We start from the raw sequence: 23,168 nt of genomic DNA on the forward strand, positions 1-23,168 counted from the left end.
ATTGCGACTTATTCGTTGTATATACATTATTGGAATAGGCCAAGCCTGTTGCGTATATCGTGACTTATCTTCTATATTTATATGCTAGTGGGTAGGTTAGGCCTACCGCGCAGGTCGTGACTTATCGCTAGTGTGGTAACTTATTCAGTGGTAATCCTACTGTCGGTATTTGTTGGTAATCCTACTGTCGGTAAGTCATGCTAGTAAGTATGGTAACTTGTTCGGTGGTAATCCTACTGTCGGTAAGTCATGCTAGTAAGTATGGTAACTTGTTCGGTAGTAATCCTACTGTCGGTAAGTCATGCTAGTAAGTATGGTAACTTGTTCGGTGGTAATCCTACTGTCGGTAAGTCATGCTAGTGAGTATGGTAACTTATTCGGTGGTAATCCTACTATCGGTAAGTCGTTGTTCTTATGAGTAAGGTCTGACTAAAGTCTTCCTACAATCTAAAAAAGGTTTCAAATTTTCCGGGCGTATGAGAGGGTGGACGTAACACACGGCAAACTTGTCGCTCTCGAAATCCACATTCACGTCGTCGTAGGGATAGAATTCCGAGTTGAGATACAATTTCACGTTGGCGAGCGCGCAATGATCGAACTTCGAGGCGTCGCCCGCGACTTTGTTTCGCCGTCCGGTCTGCAGCGCGAATATGACGTATCGCGGCTTCTCCAATTGCGGCGCGGCTTTCACGGCCCACGAATGCTTGGTCGTGCTCTGCAGCAGGGGAAATTCGTACAGATCCCAAGAGCGAAAGCCTGCGCTCAGAAATCGTCCGCTCTCCAACGTTCGCAACAGCGATAATTTAGTCACGTCGTTCAGCGCCACGTGAGGCATACGCCATTGCACTTTCAACAACGTAATTTTAGGATCCTTGGCCGGATCTCTCGGCACGGTCTTTTTCGGATCTACGACGCAGTTGTGGTCGCTACGAGAGCGTATCAGGATAAGCTCGTATCGCGCGTTTATCACCACGCGTCTGTAGTCCTCGCAGAAACCCAAAAAAATATTCAAAGGTACGCAAAAGTTGAATTGATGGGACGCGTTGTTCAGATTTGATTCGCTCGTCGGATAACTCCATCCAGCGTTCTGCAGTTTTCTGGCTCGTTCGACGGTCAGCGACACGTAGTTCTTTATCGTGCTGGTTATGCCGACGTTTCTACACCGGTCGATCTCCACGCCGTCGAGCTCGTAACGAATTTCGTCGAACATAAACGCGACGCAGTTGTTGACTAATTTCGCGTATTCTTCCTCATTCGTCGCGCCTTCGTCGTTGAGTCGTCCTTCGACGTACAGGAAACTTTCGCACGGCAGTGTATACAGATCCTGCTGCTGTATGGGTATTCGTATCTCGTCGTTGTGTCCGAACGTCGTGTTGACGTACGGGTTATACGTGTGAGTCTCGATTCCGACGATGCGCTCGTCGAACATCGGCTCACCGCCGATACTCAGGATGTCGGCCATGATTTTTCCTCTCGAGGTAGAAATGGTTTGACGGTGACGCGTTTCTCACGGCGAGACCCAACGATCGTAGGAATCTGACGTTGGCGTTGCTAAGAACGGGTTCCCCTCCTCCGCCTCTTCTCTTTCCTACGCTTCCGATCTCGTTGTAGAACGGGCTAGCTCGCTCGTTCGTACAATTCGCGCTAGATCCGTTCAGAACGAGCATTCCTCCTCTCGCTCTCTCTTTTTTCAGGAATACGCGCACACACACTAACCGTGACGACGACGTACGTGCAATCTGATCGTTATCTCCTCGCCACGAAAGTCGATCAGTCGATCTTTCTGATCCACGACTCGCACCGTGATATCGGTGACGTTTCGCGCGACGATCGGGAGGTAAATGATCTGCGTCGGAGTCTCCGACAGTTTATATCCCGGTGGAACTTTCGGCGCGAATTCGTGTATCGCGTGCACCGAGCGTCCGTTGCTGTACGCTCCCGCGGTGATACTGCACTCGATGCGAATTATGTTCACGCTCATGACGTCGACGGGTCCGTCGGAAACGTACCATTTGTTCGGTTTTAGAATACGATCGCTCGAGAAACCCAAAAGAGAACCGATATTGTTCGGTTTTGTAAAATTCACTCGGTAGGCGCACTTTATCTCGCTTCTCATGGTATTCTCGTTGGCGCGAAGATCGAGCACTCTGTCGCCACCGTCGTCGTCCCCGTATATGTCATAACCGTCGCCATCTTTGTCATCGTCGTCGTTTTCGTCCACGTATGCGCGATAAATCTCGTCGTTGGTTTCGTCCTTCTCCGTTCGGTTTTTTTCTTTTACCCGTCCAGCATCGTCGGTCCGCGATTTTCCTCCTTTCTCCTTAACTTTGTCTCTCTCGCGGGCGCGACGTTCGCGATGGAGAAGAGCGGCGCGCAGATATCTGCTCACGGCTCGCAGCTCGTACGAACCTTCCGGAACGACGATTCTCCGGTCGTCCTTGCCGTAGTAGAAGCGATTGTTCGCGGACGTAACGTTCGGTATCGAATTGTACGTCTCAAAAGTCGCCAAACCCAGTTCGTATTCGCCGTCGCTCAGATCCAAAGCGGGAAAGTGACTCGCCGTGAGAACGCTGCCGGTCCCGGTCAACGTGAGCGTCAGCGACATCGCGGGAGAACGTCGATCGTCCGCCCGCTCCCCCCCAATCGATCTCGCGAAGAAATCGCAGGCACAGCTGTCCGCAGATTCTCTGATCGAATGTCTGGAACGCGCGACGATTGTACGTCACGATCGTGCTCTCGTCGCCACCGTCGCCGAGATACCGCGCGAGATCCCTCGGCGGGCGGAGATTTCCAAACGCGTCGAAGTAGATCGCCGAGTTCCCTTTTTTCGCGTAAGCGACTCAATGCGTGCCCGGTCCCACCGCGTCGTCGAGATTCACGATGCCGCACTCCGCGCGTCGCACCCTCGTCGGCAGAGCGTCGCGCATGAACACCCCGCGGAAGAAGGGCACGCGCAGGCGACGCGCCGCTCGATCGAGCTGTTCGTCGGTCGTGACGCCGTACGGAGGTAGACGCGCTAACCTCGCCTTTTTACGCGAGGTTTTTTTTTTGGCCGACTCTCCTCGCGCCACTTCCGCGCTTCTTATACGGCGCGAGGTATTACAACCCGCGACCCTCCATCGCGCGATTGTGTCGCTGCAATTCGTCGATCTGTTTTTGCGCCGCTTTGTTGGCGCTCACCGCTTTGGCCACGCTGGCCGCGCCACCGATCAAGGAACCGAGAGCGCCCAACATCGGTAGAAAGGGCAAGAAGCCGCCGCGTTTCGCCGTCGGAAGTATCCTCCGCTTCTTCCTTCTCATCTTCGCGCTTCTCCTCAATCCCGTTCCTTTTCTCGTTTTCCTTTTGCGTTCCATACCCATGCCCAGCTTCGTCTTCGTCTTCATAGCCGCCCATACGGCCGCCGCGGCGAGTTTCTCACCGGCCGTGGAATCCTTCGCGGTGACGCGCTCGCGCGCCCTCTCGGCGAGCCGTCGATCGGCGACGTGTCGCTCGGCGAGCTCGCCGCTTCGCGAATACGCGACGTCGTGCTCCCGACACGCCGCGTCCAACGGATTGATGCCTTCTTCACCGCGCGCTAGTCTCTTCGCTAGACGCGTACCGGGCCCGCAGAACTGATAACCGGGTATGTGCAGTTCGAAGGGAAGAGCGTTTATCGCGCGATTGAGCAGACCGGTGCCGCGCATTCAGTCGCGGTTGCGCGAGGAGCATTCGCTTCTTCTTAGTTCGAACGGGAAATCGAAGATACACCGTTCACAGGGCGAAAGCGATTGCACTCGTGGCAGTCCTTGATGAGCGGCGGTGGACCGTCTATGTGCGTTCGTTGCCACGGACGATTGTAGTGTCGCATGCACGGGCGATATCTCTGCACCTCGGGATCCGCTTGTATATGTTCCGGCAAACGGTCCCACAACAGGTGCACGTATCTCCCAAATTGACGCAACAGAAGGACCTTCGGAATATATTGCAACTCTTCCACCGTTAGATTGAGAATTTCGTAACCGTCCACCAGTATGGGAAACACCACTGTGAGACATCTCACCGATGCGCGCGAACGATTCGTTGATTTTAGAAAATAGAAATTTTTATCTACGGATACGACGACACGCTCGCGCTACTTATACCCGCGCGCGAGGCGTTTGCGCACGCGTGATGAAACGAAACGACGTCCGCGCTTCCCCCTCTTTTTTTCCAGCAATCGAGAGACTCATCGCGAACGAACCGAGCGAAAAAACTCGAGGGAGAAAGAGAGAAAAAAAAGGCAAACATGCGATTCGTGCGACAGACGGCGACGTTAGGAGTCTCGAATCTGGATCGCAAAACGTCGGCTGGGTCGGCCGCGACCGAGAGAGGAAACGGAGAATCGCGCCGGCACGGTCCTCTCCTTCCGAACGTCGTCCGTTGCATCATTTGCGGTCCCTCCAATTGCGGTAAGACGAACGTTCTGCTGAGCCTGCTGGAACAACCGCACGGTCTCCGTTTCGAGAACGTATACGTGTACTCGAAATCTCTGCAACAACCGAAGTATCGATATCTCGAACGATTGTTCGAGCCTATAGACAAGATCGGCTATCACGCGTTTTCCGACAATCGCGACGTCGTTCCGCCCGACGAGGCGCTTCCCGACTCGGTTTTCATCTTCGACGACGTGGCCTGCGACAAGCAAGACAGAATGAGGGAGTACTTTTCTATGGGTCGACATTCGAATATCGATTGCTTCTATCTCTGTCAGACGTACGCCAAGATACCGAAACATCTCGTGCGCGACAACACAAATCTGCTGATCCTGTTTAGGCAGGACGGCACCAATCTGCGACACGTGTACGACGATCACGTGAACATCGACATGTCGTACGACGAATTTCGCGCCTTCTGTCGCGAGTGTTGGCGGCGCGCCTACGGTTTCGCCGTGATAGACCCTTGTCTAGGAGGACAGCGCGTTGCGAGGCGGATGGTACAGACGGGGCTTCCACGATTTCGCCGTGCTGTAGGGTCGATCAGTGCGCCTCGTCGAATGACGCGAGTATGAGCGCGATCGCGGAGGAGAGAACCGCGCGAGAAATAGCCAAGACGCGCGCTTCGATTCGCAGAAAGTACGCCGCTCTCAGGGCCGGAAAAATGGAAAGCGAGATCGCTCTGGAAAAGAGGTACGAGCCTATCGTCAAACCTCTGAAACGGCTCGCCGATGACGTGGAACGCAGAGGTAAAGGACCGGGCAAAATCGACGACGACGACGGCGCTGGCTTTGCGTTCCCGAAAAAGATGAAAGCGACGAAAAGAGCGAAGAAGGACAGCGAGAACGGCGACGACGACGACGACGCTGGCGCCGACCTGGAGCGCGATTACTGGGAGAACGACGTATTCGCGCCAATCGGGACAACCGCGACGGCGGAAAAAGGAGAATCGCGTTTGGCTCCCGCGACGACGACGACCGCGATGAGCTCCACGCCGATCCGCGACGATTTGGTCCAATTGTTACCCAGAGAACGCGAGATCGTATCGGAAACGACGACTCCGCCTCCCACGTTGGAGACGTCCGCCGGGAAATCTTTGAGTACGGCGGAAAGTCGCGACGTTCTGACTAGCAAACTAGGACCGTTGGGGCGGGAATACTTGGGCGCTCTTCTGGGCGGCGACAAAAACAAGGAGCTCGACACCGTTTACGGAGTGCATTTCGGCGAGAAAGGCGCGATGCTGGGAAACAAGCGATTCAAGCTAAAACCGGATGACACCATGGTCATCGACGGTGTACCGTACAAAGGCACGCGCGGCCTGTACGAGTTGATCTTCATGGGAAAACCCGACCCTAAAATCTACACGGAGAAGGACAAATTAACGTACAGGAGCATACTTTTTTCCACCAGCGCTCACAAACGCGGCGGCAAAGCCGACAATCCCGTCAAGGGCAACAAGGGACCGAAGTACAAAAATATAATAGCGCCGCTCGTAAACCTGTCTCTCACAGTTGGAACTACGAAGGGTGCCGGGTTACCGTCGGCCATGCGACTGACCGACAACGCTATCGATTACGTTCACTGGAACGATCCCAACGAGCTGGTCGATAGACTTTGACTGCTGGACGCCTCTCGTCGGGCCGGCAACGATGCTCACGACAACGAAATCCTGTCGATAATCGAGGAACTTCGCGAGGCCGGCTTCGTCATAAATTGATCGGTCGCGTCGATCGATGTCAGTGCGAGTCGCGCGCCCGCCAGCGCGATGTCCGTGAACAAATTCGGCATGTCTCTGACGAATCGGGGCAGCGGCGACGGAGTCGACGGTGCGTCCGCGGTGAGATTGCGCTCCTCGATCGAGTCCCTGCGCAATTACGCGCGCAACAACGCGCTCTTCATGAGCGAGGATTTTTACGACGCGAAGGAGCGCAAGATACGAAGAGTGGCTGTGCCGGAGATCGGCACCGACGCGGCGAACAGGAGTTACGTCGAGGACGCGATTGGGCAGCTGAAAAGCGTTTTGATCGAAGAGATCAAGAATAACAACGCGATCCGAGATTTGGGAAACGGAATCGCGGCGTTGGAAAGCGTCGCGCTCCGTTTGAACGCTCAGGATTCCTACGACGCGTCGGGGCGCAAGATACGACGCGTAGCCGCGCCGGAGGTCGGCGCCGTCGCGGCCAACAAGAGGTTCGTCGAGGGAGCGATCGCGGAACTCGAAAAGACTTTGAGCGACGCGATAAAAAAATTTAAAGAGGAGTTCGTCACCGTGAAGAATACCGCGGATAGGCACGAGGTTGAAATCATCGCAATCAAGACCGTTTTGAAGATTATCAAACAAAAATGAGCGTGGAAAAACGTAGACTCGTCGAAGAATTGCACGCGCCGGCGCGAAAAAATTTTCCTCGCCGCCGCGTCGTGGTGCGCGGTTACGACGACCTGTGGCAGGCCGACGTGGTCGAGATGCGCCCCTATTCGCGCGCGAACGCGGGCCACAATTACATTCTGACGGTCATCGATGTGCTGAGCAAGTACGCCTGGGCGATCCCGCTCAAGAGCAAGGGCGGAAAGGAGGTCGCGACGGCTCTCCGAAAAATCTTTCGCGAAAACGCGCGACATCCCAGGAATCTGCAAACGGACAAAGGAAAGGAATTCTACAACGCCGACGTGCGCAAAATCCTCGACGAACGCGAGGTGAATCACTATTCCACGTATTCGGTGATGAAAGCGTCGGTGGTGGAGAGATTCAATCGCACGCTGAAAAACGACATGTGGAAACTCTTCACGCTCCAGGGATCGTACAGATGGATAGACTCGCTGCCGCGCCTCTTGTCGAATTACAATCGTCGCAGACACAGAACGATCCGAATGCGTCCGGCGGACGTGACGCCCACCGTCGCCGAAAAATTGCTGCGCACGGTGTGCGGTCGCGCGAAGATAGCCGCGCCGGCGAAATTTCGAGTCGGCGATCCGGTGCGCGTGAGCAAATTCAAAACGATCTTCGAAATAGGCTACACTCCCAATTGGACCACCGAGGTCTTTCGCATAGCCAAAGTACAAAGGACCAATCCCGTTACGTATCTGCTGAAAGACGTTCGCGAAGAAGCGATAGCCGGAGGATTCTACGAACACGAGTTGCTGCGCGTCTCCAATCCCGACGTTTATCTCGTGAAAAAAGTTCTGCGCAAGCGCGGCAATCGAGCGTTCGTGATGTGGTTGGGAATGGACAGTTCGCACAATTCGTGGATAGATAAGGCGTCTGTGTTGTAAAAAGAAATACTTAGACATTAGTAGACAACGCTTACTTTATTGTTAATAAAGGTTTACACATTCGTCGATTTGTTTCTTACGTGTTATTGATTTTTACGATAAAACAATTTTTAAAGCGTACAATATTGTTTCACCCCTTTTTTTTACAACGGTATTTTGTAATGTCCCTACGGAAGCATCTCCTCGCCGTTCGACGTCACGTATCGCTTGTCGTCGTGCGGACTGAGGGCTAGTTTTTGCTCCGACACGGTGTTAACCTCGTGCAACGTCGAGCGTATGCACGACTGGCGCGTCTTCAGCTCGCGCGCGTTCCGCAGACACTCCACGTAATCCTCGAACGTGATTCTCTTCGCGACTACGTTTCTCTTGACGCCCTTTATTCTCCTGGTGTCGTCGCGTCCGAGTACCTTGTAAGTGTACATCTTTGCTCTGAGGCCCACGAATTCCGTCATGATCGCGCCGTTGTTCTCGTCCTTCATCAAACTTGGCACCTTCTTGTTGACGCGCGGCATACCGTGCGCGTTGTTCTCCGCGTAATCGCTCGTGTCGAACCTGTGCACGTCGCGTTTCATACGCTCGTACACGTCTTCGCACTCCAGCGAATAGATCAGACTGTCCGTATCCGTGTAGGCAATTCGACAACGGTCGCGATAGAGCGGCACCATGTAGTCGTAGTGAAACTCGTAGAGACGCGTCTTGGATATCTTGAGAATAGACATACCCACGTAAATCGGCTTGTTGAATTTTACCTCGAGCCTTCGCAGCTCGATCGCCACCAGATTCTCCGAAAAGACGCTCCTGCTGTGAAAGTTCGGCTTAGCGATCAACGCCTCCGCGCCGTATCTCCCGTCCCATCGCGTCACGAGACGCACGTCCACGTGATCGCGCACGTTCTCCATAGTCTTGCCGAAGACGGCGTTGTTCATCAGTTTGTACAAATTCCGTTCGAAATCGTTGCTCGCGCGCGTCCTAAGCGCGGTGTTCAGCTCGATGTAGACGCGAAGCCACGGCGACTGGGCGAATCGTAGAACGCGACAAACGCGCGTCAAACGCATACCTAATCGCAGACATTGCTGCAGGTTTCGATAGTGCGTCACGTAACGCGATTTGTCGTAGAGAGTGGCGAGCAATTTTTCCTGTCGTTTGCCGGGCGGTTTGTCGCGCGTCGGGCACAACGGCAGATCCGCGTGGGCGTCGTGCAGGTCTCGCGGGTACTCGAGATCCACCTCCAAAATGTAACCGACGTCGCTGTCCGTCGGCACGGTCGTCGCGTCGAAATTCTCAGGATCGTCGAGCCACTGGAAATTCGCGTAGGGCAACGATTCGCTCATAGCCCAGCCGTACAGATTGTTCACGTTGTAATACATGAGATACGTAGTGGGCTGGGACGAGTCGTGCGTCGGTACGTGCCTGTTATTGGCTCGCGCGTACCTGAGCGAACATTGACTGAGGCCGCCGCGTATTCCGCGTTCCACGAACAGCACCATGTCGATATCGGTGAACAGCTCGAAACGCACGCCGGTGTACCTCAGCATGGCGTCCCACGTGTACCCCGGCAACGTGTAGTAATGCGCGGGATCGAGCCCGTAACTCGCCGAACACGCGTCCCGAAAATTTTCAAATATATCCGCCAGAAGAAGCACGTCGGTCTTGAGATACAGATCGCTGTACTCGCCGAGATCTCGCACGCGAAAACGTCGCCAGACCCTCGTCGCGTGCTCGTAGTCGCTCTCGCTCGCGGTCTCGTCGGTCAGGGAGCTGTAAAAGGCCTCGCGTGGTGGAAGCTCGGTATCCCGCAGTTTGTCCGCGCCGTCGACGTACTCGTACGGAAACACACCCTTGCGAGTGAGCAGATCGAAATCCTCCGCGCTCAAATCCGCGTACTCCGAACGCGTGATTCTCAGCTTGTCCCTGTTCAGATAGGACGCCAAGGTTTCGATACTCGCCGCTAAAAATTTATACGAGTCCACGAATCGAAACTTCACGTACAAATCCCATTTTCCGTCCGTCTGCGTTTCCTTAACGGTCTTCGAGAAAGATATGTAGCTTTCCTTTGTGAGTGGCAGCAGATCGACCCCGCCCTCGAAATCGTTCGCGATTTTCTCGACGACGAAGTGCGCGTCGTAACCCGACAAATTGTGAAAGAACACGGGAATCACGTAAACGTTTCTATAATTCAGATTGCAACGAGAATGCGCCGGACCTCTGTAACGTCCGGTTAGGTGACAGTGATCCCGCACGCGATTGTTCTCCGGTTGAAACGGTTTCTCGCACACGTGACAATGAGTCGCGAGCAGAAATTCGCTTTTCTCGTCCTCCGTGAGTTCCACCATCGCTACATTGGTGGAAAATTTATTCTTAACGCGACGCGCGAGAACGCGAAGCTTGTTCACGAACCACGAAACGCAATCCTCGCCGCGACGATATCTGTACGCGGACGCGGTATCGTCGTAGGTGCAGCACAGATAGTAGCCCACGCTGAACGGTACGTGACGCCGATAAGCGTATCTTTCCGTTCTCGGGCCCCCCTCGACGTTCTCCCTCTCCCGTCGCTCGAGAAGACACTCCAGATCCGCGTACACTACGAAGGGAAGTCGCTCCTTTCTGTCGTAATTGTCGAAAGACAGCCACTTGTCGCTCTCGTTCGGGAGAACGACGGCGCAGTCGTTCATTCGGCCGCAGTCGACGCTGTGGGCGGCCAACTTGTCGCGCGTATAGAAATAGTGTAGACATCTGCGAAAAAATAACGTGCGAGCGATTACTGTGTGTATGTAAAAAAAAAATAACGCCTCGTCTTTTTCCTTGTTCCCGTGTTTTTTTTTTTATTTCATTTCTTTTACCTACCGATCGCAAACGTGCTTTGCGCACCGTTTCGCGGTCAATTGCGAATTCACCAATCGCGACAGATTCTTTATCCAGGCGAAATGGCCCCTGTTGACGCCGCGCAGCGTATCGGGCAGATACAGCAGATTTACGTGCCTGTCCCGCTTATCGTCGGTCAACCGCAAAGTCAAACGATCGCGTTGTGGTCGGCACCCCGGCCGAATTTAGCTTTCTTTTCAATTTCTTCCCGAGTTGCAAACACGTTGATCGATACGTCGTTCTGACGTTCGAATTTTCCGATCTTTTTCAGATCTATGGGAAAATCGATCCCGTCGAGATTCAGCACCGTCGCGTAATCGGGATACGAGCCGCGTCGTTCCGCGTTGTGCTTGGCGGGGTACAGAGCCGCGACCACCGCGCGCGCGAAACACGTGTCGTTCTCCGACGGCACGTTGACCACCGCCCTTTTAAGTCTTATACTCAGCGGTATTTTCATCCAACATCCCACGCGCATGGGATTACACTTGTTCACGTTCACGATTAGGTTCAATATTCGCGACAACGCCCATCCGCTGTCGCGTTCCTGAAATTCTTCCAACCGCGTTAGAATCGCGTCGCGCACGTGCCTATCGTACCACTCGCTCAGATCGGACCATGGAAGAAGCTGTTCGTTCCGCGTAGCGATACTCTTCACGTCGGTCTTAACGTCCGCTACGAATTTCCCGTTGAATATAACGTTGACCTTCAGACACCCGTGTTCGGTCATATTATCCCGCACCTTTTCGAGCACGGTGCCCTTCGCGTCGTCGAGAAATTGCGCGGGCTCGATGTACGTCGAGTTCGTCACGGCGCCGGTCAGCACGCGACGTTGGAACGCCGCGTCGATCTCGATCCACGAGAAACCTCTGTCGCTGCTGCCGCCGCTACCACCTTCCCCTCCGTCCAAGCCGGCACCTACGGCGCGTTCGAATTGTCGACGCAGATCCTCCCTCGAACCTTCCAATCGCGCTATCAGAGCCACCAGAGCGCTCACGGCTCCCGTGTTTCTTCGCTTCCCGGATCGTTTGACTCGACACTGCTCCCGCAGGAGTCGGAGACACTCGTCGCATCGCCGTCTCCACGCGCGGTAACCGTCCGCGTCGCGGACGTCCGCGGCGAGCAACTCGTCGCACTCTTTTCGCATCGCGTCCAGAAAAGTTCACCCTCGGGAACGTTGAACTTCACTCGGTCGAAAAGACGACGAGACCAGTCGGTTTGAATCCGATATATCTTGCTCTGTCCTCCGTACACCGACTCGTGATAGACATAATACTTGAGCGGCAGGCGACGCATATAATCGTTCGCCCTGACGGAGTTCGCCACCGTCGTCTCTATCCACTTTCGCTCGCGATGGATTCGCGCTCCGATTTCCCTACGCAGATGATGGGTAGCCAGATTCCATCGCGCGTCCTCCTTCGCCACCGACGCGCGCGCACTCGACAACGGTGTTTCGACTCTCGCCCATTCGTCGTCCGAATCGGACGAAAACTTAGGCATGGGCTCGCGACAGCGCAATTCGTTGTCCAATTCCTCGGACGACGGATAACGGCGATCGTTCATTCGCGAGTACCCCAACCGGGAATGCTAGCGTCTTTTCAACGTTTATAGATGTCGATAAATATCGAATCAGTCTCTATAAGATATCAATTGGACGTCTATAGACGTCGGCGTTCCAGCTGGGACGTATCGTCGACGCTACATTCGCACCGCTGACGTCTATATATCAAAGTAAAAAGATCTTCATCTTGAATCCTCCCATATTAATGTTTCGGTGCAATCATAAGTATCCCACAAACCTATTTTACAATTCCCTCCACACTGTGAACAGAACTCGTGCGTCAATACTTCGTCGTAAACGTTACGGACGCTGCCGCGAACGATATACCAACATGTTTTAACGTATGAGTCCAAAGTCCTCCAAATGTGTTCGGTTCTACCGATATGCAATTTGAAATTCTTGGGCCTCCACCTGCGTTCGTTTTTACTGATATGTGATCTAGAATGCTTGGGACACCACGTGTCAGCGCCAGCGAGTACGTTTCGAAATCCGATTTCTCTGCCGCGAAGCAAACGCACCATCGACGAGCAATAGCGTCCGTCCGTTCCCATACCGTATTTTCTTTACAAATATATTAACTCTCGACCGCGTTCTAGAATCCTCGTAGAAAAAAAACCGTTTGCCGCGCCGTTCGCGCGCCCGTTCAATTTATACTTCCCCGTTCGTCGTCTCAACGGAAGACGTACCCCTGCCGGACGCGATTTTCCCGGAATGACGACAACCGCTCGCCGACATCCTCCGATGAAAAAAAAAAAAAAAAACAAAAGGAGGAAACGGCGACCGCGACGCCGAATTCGAACGCGCGTTACATAAATTATCACGAATCGCGAATCGCGGGTCGAACGCGAGATGAATGAAAAATTGTCGCAAACGAAGAGACGAGTCGTCTCGCTCGTTCTCTCTCTCTCGACACGTCGCGTCCGGGACGGGCGGGAAAACCGCGAGACGAAAGGAGGAAAACCGCGAGACGAGACCAAATTGGGAAACGACGAGAGCGACCGCGACGCCGAATTCGAGCGCGCGTTACATAAATTATCGCAAATTGCGAATCGCGGGTCGAACGCGAGGTGAATGAAAAATTGTCGCGAACGAAGAGAGACGAGTCGTCTCGCTCGTTCTCTCTCTCGACGCGTCGCGTCGGGGACGGGCGGGAAAACCGCGAGACGAAAGGAGGAAAACCGCGAGACGAGACCAAATTGGGAAACGACGAGAGCGACCGCGACGCCGAATTCGAACGCGCGTTACATAAATTATCGCGAATTGCGAATCGCGGGTCGAACGCGAGGTGAATGAAAAATTGTCGCGAACGAAGAGAGACGAGTCGTCTCGCTCGTTCTCTCCCTCGACGCGTCGCGTCGGGGACGGGCGGGAAAACCGCGAGACGAAAGGAGGAAAACCGCGAGACGAGACCAAAAGCGACCGCGACGCCGAATTCGAACGCGCGTTACATAAATTATCGCGAATCGCGAATCGCGGGTCGAACGCGAGGTGAATGAAAAATTGTCGCGAACGAAGAGAGACGAGTCGTCTCGCTCGATCTCTCTCTCGACGCGTCGCGTCGGGGACGGGCGGGAAAACCGCGAGACGAAAGGAGGAAAACCGCGAGACGAGACCAAATTGGGAAACGACGAGTCATCCGACCGCGACGCCGAGTTCGAACGCGCGTCGAAAAAAAAATTGTCACGCGTCGATCGAACGACTAGACGATGAGTCATCTCCATCGATCCCGACGATTCGGGAAAACCACGTGCTGCCCGTCGCCCGCCGCGGGATCGAAACGACCTTCGGACCGAGAGTTGAAAAACAAAAACAAAACAAAACGACGACGACGGGCGCGCGACACCCCTCCCCCGCGAAACGAACCGTCCGGAACGCGTCGTTCTCCCCCCCCCCATCCCCGAAACGTCCGGACGAGCGACCTCGAACGAGTTTGAACGAGTTCGGACGCGCCCGAACGCGCGCGCGCGACCGACGACGATGAAAAGAAAAGAAAAAAATAAAAACGAACGAAAAATATCGACCCGCGATTCTCCCAAAACCGCCGTCGGTAACGGCGCGAGCGCCGCTCCAAGCGCCCTCTCGGAAAATGCCCAAATCCCCGCTACGAGCCCCCCCGTTGGCGGCCCTGCCCCGCGCCGAACCCCCGTTGGCGGCCCTGACGCACCCAACCTTCCGTCAAATGTTCTCCTCGCGTCGCGCACCCCCTCTCGCCCAGTTTTTGCTTCCCCCCGCATAGCCTCCCCTCCGATGACCCTTTACACCGTCCCTCGACCCCCGCGCCCCCCGCTTACGGCGCTCCCTTCGCGGCAGCGAAGCCCCCCCCGACGCCGCGTAACCGCAAGCGAGATCCCTGAGTGTAGAAATATCTGTTGCCCCCCTACTTATGCTCATATTTTCTCTGTATTAATGTCATTATATTAAAAAAATATTAAACTTTTTTGACAATTAACATAAAAATAAACTTCTTATTTTTGCAAAAAAGAAAACTATATTTTCAGTTCTTTTATTCTCATACTTTAAAATAATACCACTGTGTTGATGTAATTTTGCGCGTGTTTACTTCTGTAGGGGAAGTAGCATGAAAATATACCGAAGTCTCTGGAAGGTCGATGAGGCCGATCGAGCGACGATCTACGCGAACCGAGCAGTCGTTCTGACGCAGTCATTTGAAGCGGGCGAGACACGTATATCTAAGCATTGTATCATTCAAATATATACTTGTGTTAATTCTGCAATCAACAACTTGGCGTTGAGAACATTTTTACATTCCTGACTCCTCTCCCTACACTCGTTAACGTCAACAGGTTATGGGCCCAGCACCCTAACTGAACACGAGGTGTGAGGAAGCGAGGGAACTGTGGAACGTTCGCGAAAGTCGAGATAGCTGTGTGGTGGCCTTTGTGTGCTGCACGTGTTCGTCAAGAAAAACCGTCGCGTTCGTGCGTGTGTCGGAATCGAGAATGACGGACGAGATCTCAACGCGGAATATAACAAAATTCAACGGATTGAACTTCCAGGGTTGGAAATTCCAAGTGAATTCGTTGTTTTTGGCTCATGGTATACGTGACGTCGTGAATGGCTCGCGAACGATGCCGGCCGGGACGGCCGAGGAATCGGCGAGAAAAACGTGGCTGAAAGACAATGCGCGTGCGATGTTTCTGATATCGTCGTCGATCGAATATCGGGAGCTGGAACCGTTGTTGGTGTGCAGCACGGCCAAAGAAATGTGAGATAAGCTGTCTCGCATTCACGAACAGAAATCTTCGGCGAATAAGCTGTTGCTTACGCAGAGATTCCATGAGTATCGGATGTCTCCGGGAGACACCGTGGTCCAACACATCGCGAAAGTGCAGAACATGGCCGCACAATTGCGGGATGTGGGTGAAACGGTTTCCGATATGACAGTTATGGCAAATGTGCTTGCGAGTTTGTCGTCGAAATATTCAACGTTCATGACGGCATGGGATAGCGTTGATCTGGGACGGCAAACTATGGAACATCTACAGGACAGACTGATTCGCGAGGAAGTTCGATTAACCGGTGAAAGCGAACCTGGTGGTGCCTTTTCAGCATTCAGGAAAAATAGTGCGGTGAAAAATGAACAATCGGGCGCGAAGTCGAACAATAAAAAACTGCTTAAGCCGAAAGAGCAGAAAGACATTGAATGCTTCAAATGTAAAAAAAAAAGACATTATGCGTGGGTGGGAGTGTAAAAATAAGAGGCGGGGAAAAGCCGAGAGTGACGGAAACGAGTCTCTCGAGTCACGTGATTGTGCTTTCGTGGCAGAGAGAATCGGAACCAAGCGTGGTAGGATCGGTCAAGCAGGGGACACGGGTCCTCCTGTCGATATTGTCGAATCGGTGCTGAACGCTGATCAGAAGGACATCTGGATCACCGACAGCGGGGCATCCAGACATATGACGCCGAGGCGCGAGTGGTTCTGCGACTTCACTGAACTGAAAAACAGCGAGCCAATATTTCTGGGCGACAACAAGAAGTGCGACGTTATCGGCAAAGGTACGATTCAAATTCAGAAGTTTGCGAATGGTGCGTGGCAGAAAGCGCGTATCGAGAACGTTCTGTATGTACCGAGAATGAAGAAAAATCTTTTCTCAGTGAGAGTCTGCACTACGAAAGGCTTCGAGGTCGTGTTCAAAAATGACTCGGTAAAAATCGTGGACGGAAATAAAGTGCTCGCGACGGGAATTAAGCAGGATAATGAAATTTATCGGATGCTATTCCGCGAAAACAAATCGAAAAACGTTAACGAAGCAAGCGTGGCGACAGCTAATTTGCGTGTGTGGCACGAAAGACTCGGGCATGCAAATTGTCGTACAGTACTGCCTGGTCGCCTGCACTCCCTTGGCCGGTAGCCCATTTCACACCCTGACTCCCGGATAGACCAGGGCGCCGGTCGCTACGCGGATCGCCAGGCAATCTCATATTCTTTGTGTGTGTCATTCATAACTCTCTTGGGAGGGATAGTGTGGTGGTTTCCCGTTGCCTTCCACACCGCTGTACAGAAGCCGTTCTATTGGATGCCATAGCGCCTTCTGCTATCTGGTTCACAGCCAGCACCACTGGATAGCCAGCTATCACTACCATGCGCTAGTTTTGGTCTACCCCGAGTATTTCATTTCCTCGGTACCACCCATATCTGGGAGGCTTTCCCCATTCCGCCATCTGGGGAGACACCCGATGGAGGACTAGCAACCCCACACGGTATCGCCGATACCCCTTCTTCCTCCACACATCCACTTGAAAAAGCGGTGATCGTGAAGGGTGAGTTCCCCATTGGAAGGGGGGTTCGACTTGGTGACGTGCCCCGAAAATTTCGGGGACACGTACACCCGGTAGCCACCGCCGCCTTTCACCAGATCCCCGTCCCAGGTCCCCGAGAAAAACCCCCGCAGGATTTGTGATACCTGCCTGGGATTGAACAGATCTCCAGAACGTGAATCCGCTGTTTAGCATTAGTGACTACAACTCACATGTTGTAGTCATGTTGTATGTACCCCCACTATTAATTAGTGGGGGGTTAACCCTACAACATATTAAAAATTTATTTAAATCGGTGAGGGCACTACTTGGTCCTCCCCTTGTAAGCCTGGGAAAGACTTCTTTACCATACGAAGAACATATTGGAATTCGCTTTTGGTGAACGGCGTATTAAACATTTTACATGAGTAGCCCTCCAGGACCTGAAAGGAGCAAGAATCAACCAAGTACTGGCAATAAGAGGAACACAAAGCATCAATTTGCCTGGAAAGACCCTCAGAAATCCTATACCCGAGTAGAAATTTCAGTTACTGTCTGAACAGGTCCAGATCAGGTGTGCCATAATACATAATCTGGCCCTGGTAAAGTTACCTAACGCGGTCCTGACAAGATGTGTAACGCATTGCACGTTCAGGACCGGATTTCATTTACCTAATAAGAACCATGTCAGTCAAATTCATAAGAACCCTTATATTCACCCGACATAAAAAAAAATTATTTATTTTAAAATTTTATTACTATTTTTTAACTAAATTTGTATCTTAAAGATGCAGTTTATGATAAATGCAGAATATGATAAATATTTTTTGTATTTAAAAAAACACCTACCTTGGTGGGATTCGAACTCGGGACCTCTGGATCGTGAGCTAACTGCCTTACGTGGTAGACTACTTCTTAATTTAATGTAAGTGTTATATATATAGTTTACATATGTCATAACCAGCACAAATATATAATTTTTCAAAAATCATCTTAAGAAACAAGTTCAATTTAAAAAGAGTAATAAAATTTTGAATTGGCTATATGACATATATTATATTAATATTATATGATGAAAGAAGACGAATTGTACTTCCTACAATAATAATATTAGTCAAATAAAAAAGGCCTTCAATGTTTTATTATAGATATTATATTAATAATATCAGATTAAATATTAATTAATTTTGATAACCTTTGAAAATTTGTGTATTAAGGGATACTCAAAAAGGTCCTGATTATTGCCTTATTAGGCATGCCTGATTATATATAACCAGGCATGCTTGATATGGCACCAGTCAGGACTTGATCTGGCATGCCGTAGTCAGGCATGCCTAATTCATATCTGATCAGGGCCGTACATGACAACAGGCACGCCTGAATAAATTTCTACTCGGGTAGTTGGAGAGGAAGGGGGCGGTGCACATGCCCAATAGCGATTTTTAAATCTCTTGATAACCCTCCACAAATAAGCGACCAGAGTAAAGGGCGTCAATGAGTGACAAAAAGAGCGCCAACCTTTACGTTTAGCAAACTTGAGAGTTTTCTTAGTAAGAGCCTCTGTCCTTCTGAGCTCCAGGAAGTTGTGGAGAAAAGGGTTCCTACAATATTGCGAAAGGGCGGTTTTCCTTTCCGAAATAGCACGTGAGCACTCCTCATTCCACCAAGAGACGGGTAGAGATGTCTTCTTTTCTCCCTCAAGATTGCGTGCAGGAGAAACCAGAGAGATCAAAATTTCCCTAATCGTAGAAACAAAAGATTCATATTTTTCAATAACGCTACAATCAAGGTCGTTAATTTTTGTAACTACATACGGATAATGTGCCATAAGTTGAGTAGAGAACTGTTTCCAGTCCACTTTTGAAAGATTAATTTTGTGGGAGAACTTTTTTTTATGGGTAGATTGACCGAGATGATGGCTGGAATGTGATCGCTGTTAAAATTGTCATCCAATAAGGCCCAAGTACAGAGAGGATGAAGGGTAGGAGAGACAAAGGTAAGATCCAAGACAGAAGGTACGCAATTAAGACGAAAAATAAATGTAGGAGTACCATCATTAACCGGAATTAGTGACTTGGAAAAGGTAGAGTAAATAACGTTCTGCCTACTGAATCAGCTAAACTTGAGCCCCATGCTGTATGATGGGCGTTAAAATCGCCTGTAATTATTAAATGGGCAAAGTTAGTGCAAAAATCGAGCAACTGGTCCCACAATGAGGGGGGGGGGAAGCCCGATGGCGGTAGACGGAAACTAGCAAGATTTCTCCGGAGGGGGACGGGGGAATTCTAACAGCAAAAGATTTCAGAATACCTTCCATGGACAGTGTTGCCAACTATCAAAGGTTGCAATAAACTAGATCGAACATAACGTTATTAGTATAATAATAATAATATTTTATTCGGTTCGGCTTTCCAGCCCAAAACCCGGGACTTGGTTTACAATTCGTTACTTAACATTCACTCCTTCATCCATTCCTTTTTCCTTTATCCTATTTCTTCTCATTCTTCCTAATTCTTTCATACATTTTACATTCGCTAACTTTCCTTCCTCTCCTAAAAAATCGCTCACTCTAATCCTACTCTTTCTGTCTACATGTGTCAGTATATGCTCAATTATTCCTTCTTCTTCCTCACAAATCTGACATTTTCTTCTTTCCGCCGCCGCTCAGAATCAATTTCTTTCCTCTTCGTTTCCTCACACCTCCATCTCGCAATCAACTTTTGGCTCCCTTTGTGCCCTTTTTCTCTCAGATATTTTGGCCCCTCCTGCGTCATTATGTCCTTATATCTACCGTTGTATCTCGTGTTTTCTATTTTACTATCCATCCATTGCCCCAGTCTCTCTCTCTCTCTTTCTCTCTCTCTCTCTCTCTCTCTCTCTCTCTCTCTCTCTCTCTCTCTTTCTCTGCCCTATTATTTGACCTATATCCGCCTTTCTATCCCTCAGTACTTTTATTCCCTCCGAACTAAATCCATTTTTCCTATAAAACATCTCTCTCTCCTCCCCCACCATGCCCTTTTGTTCCTCTTTCTCTTTTTCCTTCACGCATTCTATTACCAATTTTCTCTTCCCCTCCCTCATAGCCTTTTCCTCAAATTTTACTGCTTTATTTCCCGCAATTGTATTGAGCTTTACTCTTCCTGTTTCCTTATAAACTGTATAGTCCGGTGTACAGGAGTCAAGGTTAAGGGTTCACTTTACATACTTTTTATGTATTCTTTCCAATTCTTCTCTTTCTCTCTATCCCCAAATCTCTGCCCCATTATAACTCCAAGCATTAAATATTTAAATAATATCATCTTTCTCCTAAAGTCATCCCTGAACCTACGTTCCTCCAACCCCCATACCTGAGTCATCATTATATTTGCCTTCTTCTTTACGCTTTTAACCCCTTCGTTGGCAGAGAGAATTCGACAAAAAGTGCCAAAAATGGCAGGAAAATTTTTTATCCTGAAAATTTGTACCTTGGGGTTTTTGAAGATCCCTGATTACGAATCTGAACTTAAAATTCGAAAATTCAAAATGGCAAATTTCATCCCAATCAAGTAATTTTTTGCATTTTTATCCGCCATTTTGGATCCGCCATTTTGAATTTGCAAATTTTGGATTCAGATTCGTAATCAGCGACCTCAAAAACCCCCGTGTAAGATTTGGATGCCAAATCAAAGCAAGTTATAGGAAAAAAAAGGTTGACGCACTTTTGCGTCAATGCCACACAGGGCACGGAAAAATTTGACGCACTTTTGCGTCAATGCCAACGAAGGGGTTAATCTGTCCATCGTCACTTCCATTCCTCCTTAGCTCGTATCCCAAGTACTTGTATTCCCTTACATCATCCAATCTCTTTCCTTCCCATCCCCATCGCGCCTCCTTTTCTCTACCTCCTCCTCTTCTAAAGCACATAATCTTTGACTTCTCAGTGTTCAACTGCAGTTTTTTTCTTCTTTGATATCTCTCCAGTCTCCTTATCATCTCCTTCATTCCATCCACACTTTTTGCCAGTAACACCAGATCATCTGCATATGCCAGCGTCCATATTCTTTCTGTTCCAACTCTCATGCCGCCCGCCTGTCCTGTCCTCATCTCCTCCTCCACTCTGCGATCAATATCGAGAACAGTAGCGGACTCAGAGGGCACCCCTGCCTTACTCCTTTCTCCGTCCAGAACCAGTTGGAAATTTTTCCGCCCACTCTAATTGCACTCTTCGTACCTTTTTAAATTTTTTTAATCCTTTCTATTATATCTTTTCTTATTTCTTTTTTCACCATTACTTTCCATAATACCTTTCTATCCACTCTGTCGAAGGCCGCCTTTAGGTCCACGAAGAACATTTCCATACACCTTTCCTCCTTTCTTCCTCAATTCTCTTTTGACCACGTGCTGCAACACATACACGTTGTCCATCGTCCCTCTGCCCTTCCTAAACCCTGCTTGGGTTTCCGGCAGAATTTTCTTCTCTTCCACCTCTTTTCTTACCCTCTCTGCTAATATCCCTGCATAAATCTTATACGCAGTACATAACAAGGAGACTCCCCTGGAGTTTTCCACGTTTTTCTGGTCACCTTTTTTGAAAATTGGGGATATTAGCCCTACTCTCCATTCTTCCGGAAAGCCTTCTCCTCTCCACACCTTTTTCAGGATTTCCTTCAGCTTTTCTTTTATCCGTCCATCGCTGAACTTTCACGCTTCTTTTGCTATCCCATCTACTCCTGCCGCTTTTCTCCTTTTTAAGTTTTTAAGCTGTTCTTCAATTTCTAGATCCTGGATCTCCAGCTCTTCGTCTTCTTCCTTACTCCTTCTTTTCACCTCCTCTCTTCTGTCCTCTTTACTTCCTCCCAGCAGTTGCATAAAATGCTTTTCCCATTCCTTCATCTCTATATCTTCCTCAATGGGTACTCTTTTCTTCCTTTCCTTGTTTATTATCTTCCATATTTGCTCTTCCGTTTTCGCGTTTCTCACTTCTTCCTCATATTTCTCTAGTCTTTTTTCTTTCCTCCTTCTACACAACTCCCTAAATTCTCTTTTTAGTCTCAAATATTTCTCCTTTCCTTCCTTCCCCATTCTCCATCTTTTGTATGTCCTCTTTAACCCCCTCTTCTTTCTCTTACACTCCTCATTTTAGCAATCCTTTTCTTCAATTTTTTTCCTCCTTATCTTGATCCTTTTTCTTACCATACTTTTTTCTACTGCCTTCTTCAAGTTTTCCCATACGTCCTCCATTTCTTCTCTCTTCACCTCTACCTCTTCTGCTTTCTCCTTATATTTCTTGATACTTTCTTCGTCCCACTGTATTACTTCCTTTGTCTTTTCTTGAATCTCCTCCTCTAATCTTTCTAATCCTCTCCTTATTTCTACCTCCAAGGGTTGGTGGTCCGATTCTACTCTTTCTCCAATTGTTAGTGTTGTGCCTCGTATAAGGACGAGAGAGTGTGTAAATGAGTATGGACGATGAGCGAAGGATGTATGCTAGTACGTGTATTTATTATAGCGAGACGTATCGTACAAGGGCCTGAGACCGACTGACTGCGGTTGTCGTGGCGCGCACGTTCTGCCCTGCGGACGTGGCGCACTCTGTCGACACGCTCGTGTAGCGTGTGGTCCCCAACATCTCCCTCCTAAAATAGAAAGATTATTGTTCGGAGTACGATTTGATATTTGGGTCCAGCACCAGTCTTCTCGGTGGGGCCCGATCACGAGTAGAACGTCTTGGGTTCGCTACATCTCGCATTTGCTACATCTTCGTGGACTCTGTTATCGGGATTCTGGGGCCTAGGTGGTTGTTCCACAACGGCCGGGGCGATAGCTGGTCCAGGGTCCAAATCCGAATTGAAGTCGGTGTACATCCAAGTGTCGTCCTCTGCTAGGCCTTGCGCAGGAGTGTTAGTTCCACCCCTCCAGATGTGGTTTATGTGTCTTTCAACGTCTTTACCATTGTCGAGACGTATGACACAACGTACCGGGTGGTAAAAAATTATATGTCATGGCTTTGACAGATGATTCTCCAGATCGAGATCGGTAAAGATCTGAAAAAAGTTGCATCCGCAAAATTGATCTTGACCTTGAAATTTAAGGTCAAACTTTTTTATTGGCTTAAAAAATTCTGCTCATCAAGAGGAACAAAAGTCTTAAAGAGACCATAGGTCGCAAATAAACTCTTCAACCCAAAAGAAAACCATAAAGTTGAAAAAATTGGGATATGTGATTTTGTCGCGAATATTGATAAAAGAAGTTTTGTTTTTCTCTATCGACAAACTGACAAATCAATTC

General features: G+C 50.2%; 2 protein-coding genes across 2 annotated transcripts; both read right to left on the reverse strand.

Moving 5' to 3' along the window:
* Positions 1-412: 412 nt before the first annotated feature.
* LOC139823553 (uncharacterized) lies at positions 413-1,462 on the reverse strand. The gene has a single exon (XM_071796096.1). The coding sequence runs from the start codon at positions 1,460-1,462 to the stop codon at positions 413-415; it is 1,050 nt and encodes a 349-aa protein (XP_071652197.1).
* Positions 1,463-7,889: 6,427 nt separating this feature from the next.
* On the reverse strand, positions 7,890-10,394 carry LOC139823554 (uncharacterized). Its single transcript, XM_071796097.1, has one exon. The coding sequence runs from the start codon at positions 10,392-10,394 to the stop codon at positions 7,890-7,892; it is 2,505 nt and encodes an 834-aa protein (XP_071652198.1).
* Between the last annotated feature and the right edge of the window lie 12,774 nt (positions 10,395-23,168).

The sequence above is a fragment of the Temnothorax longispinosus genome, unplaced genomic scaffold (genome assembly GCF_030848805.1).
Source record: "Temnothorax longispinosus isolate EJ_2023e unplaced genomic scaffold, Tlon_JGU_v1 HiC_scaffold_13, whole genome shotgun sequence".
Taxonomy (NCBI): Eukaryota; Metazoa; Arthropoda; class Insecta; order Hymenoptera; family Formicidae; genus Temnothorax; species Temnothorax longispinosus.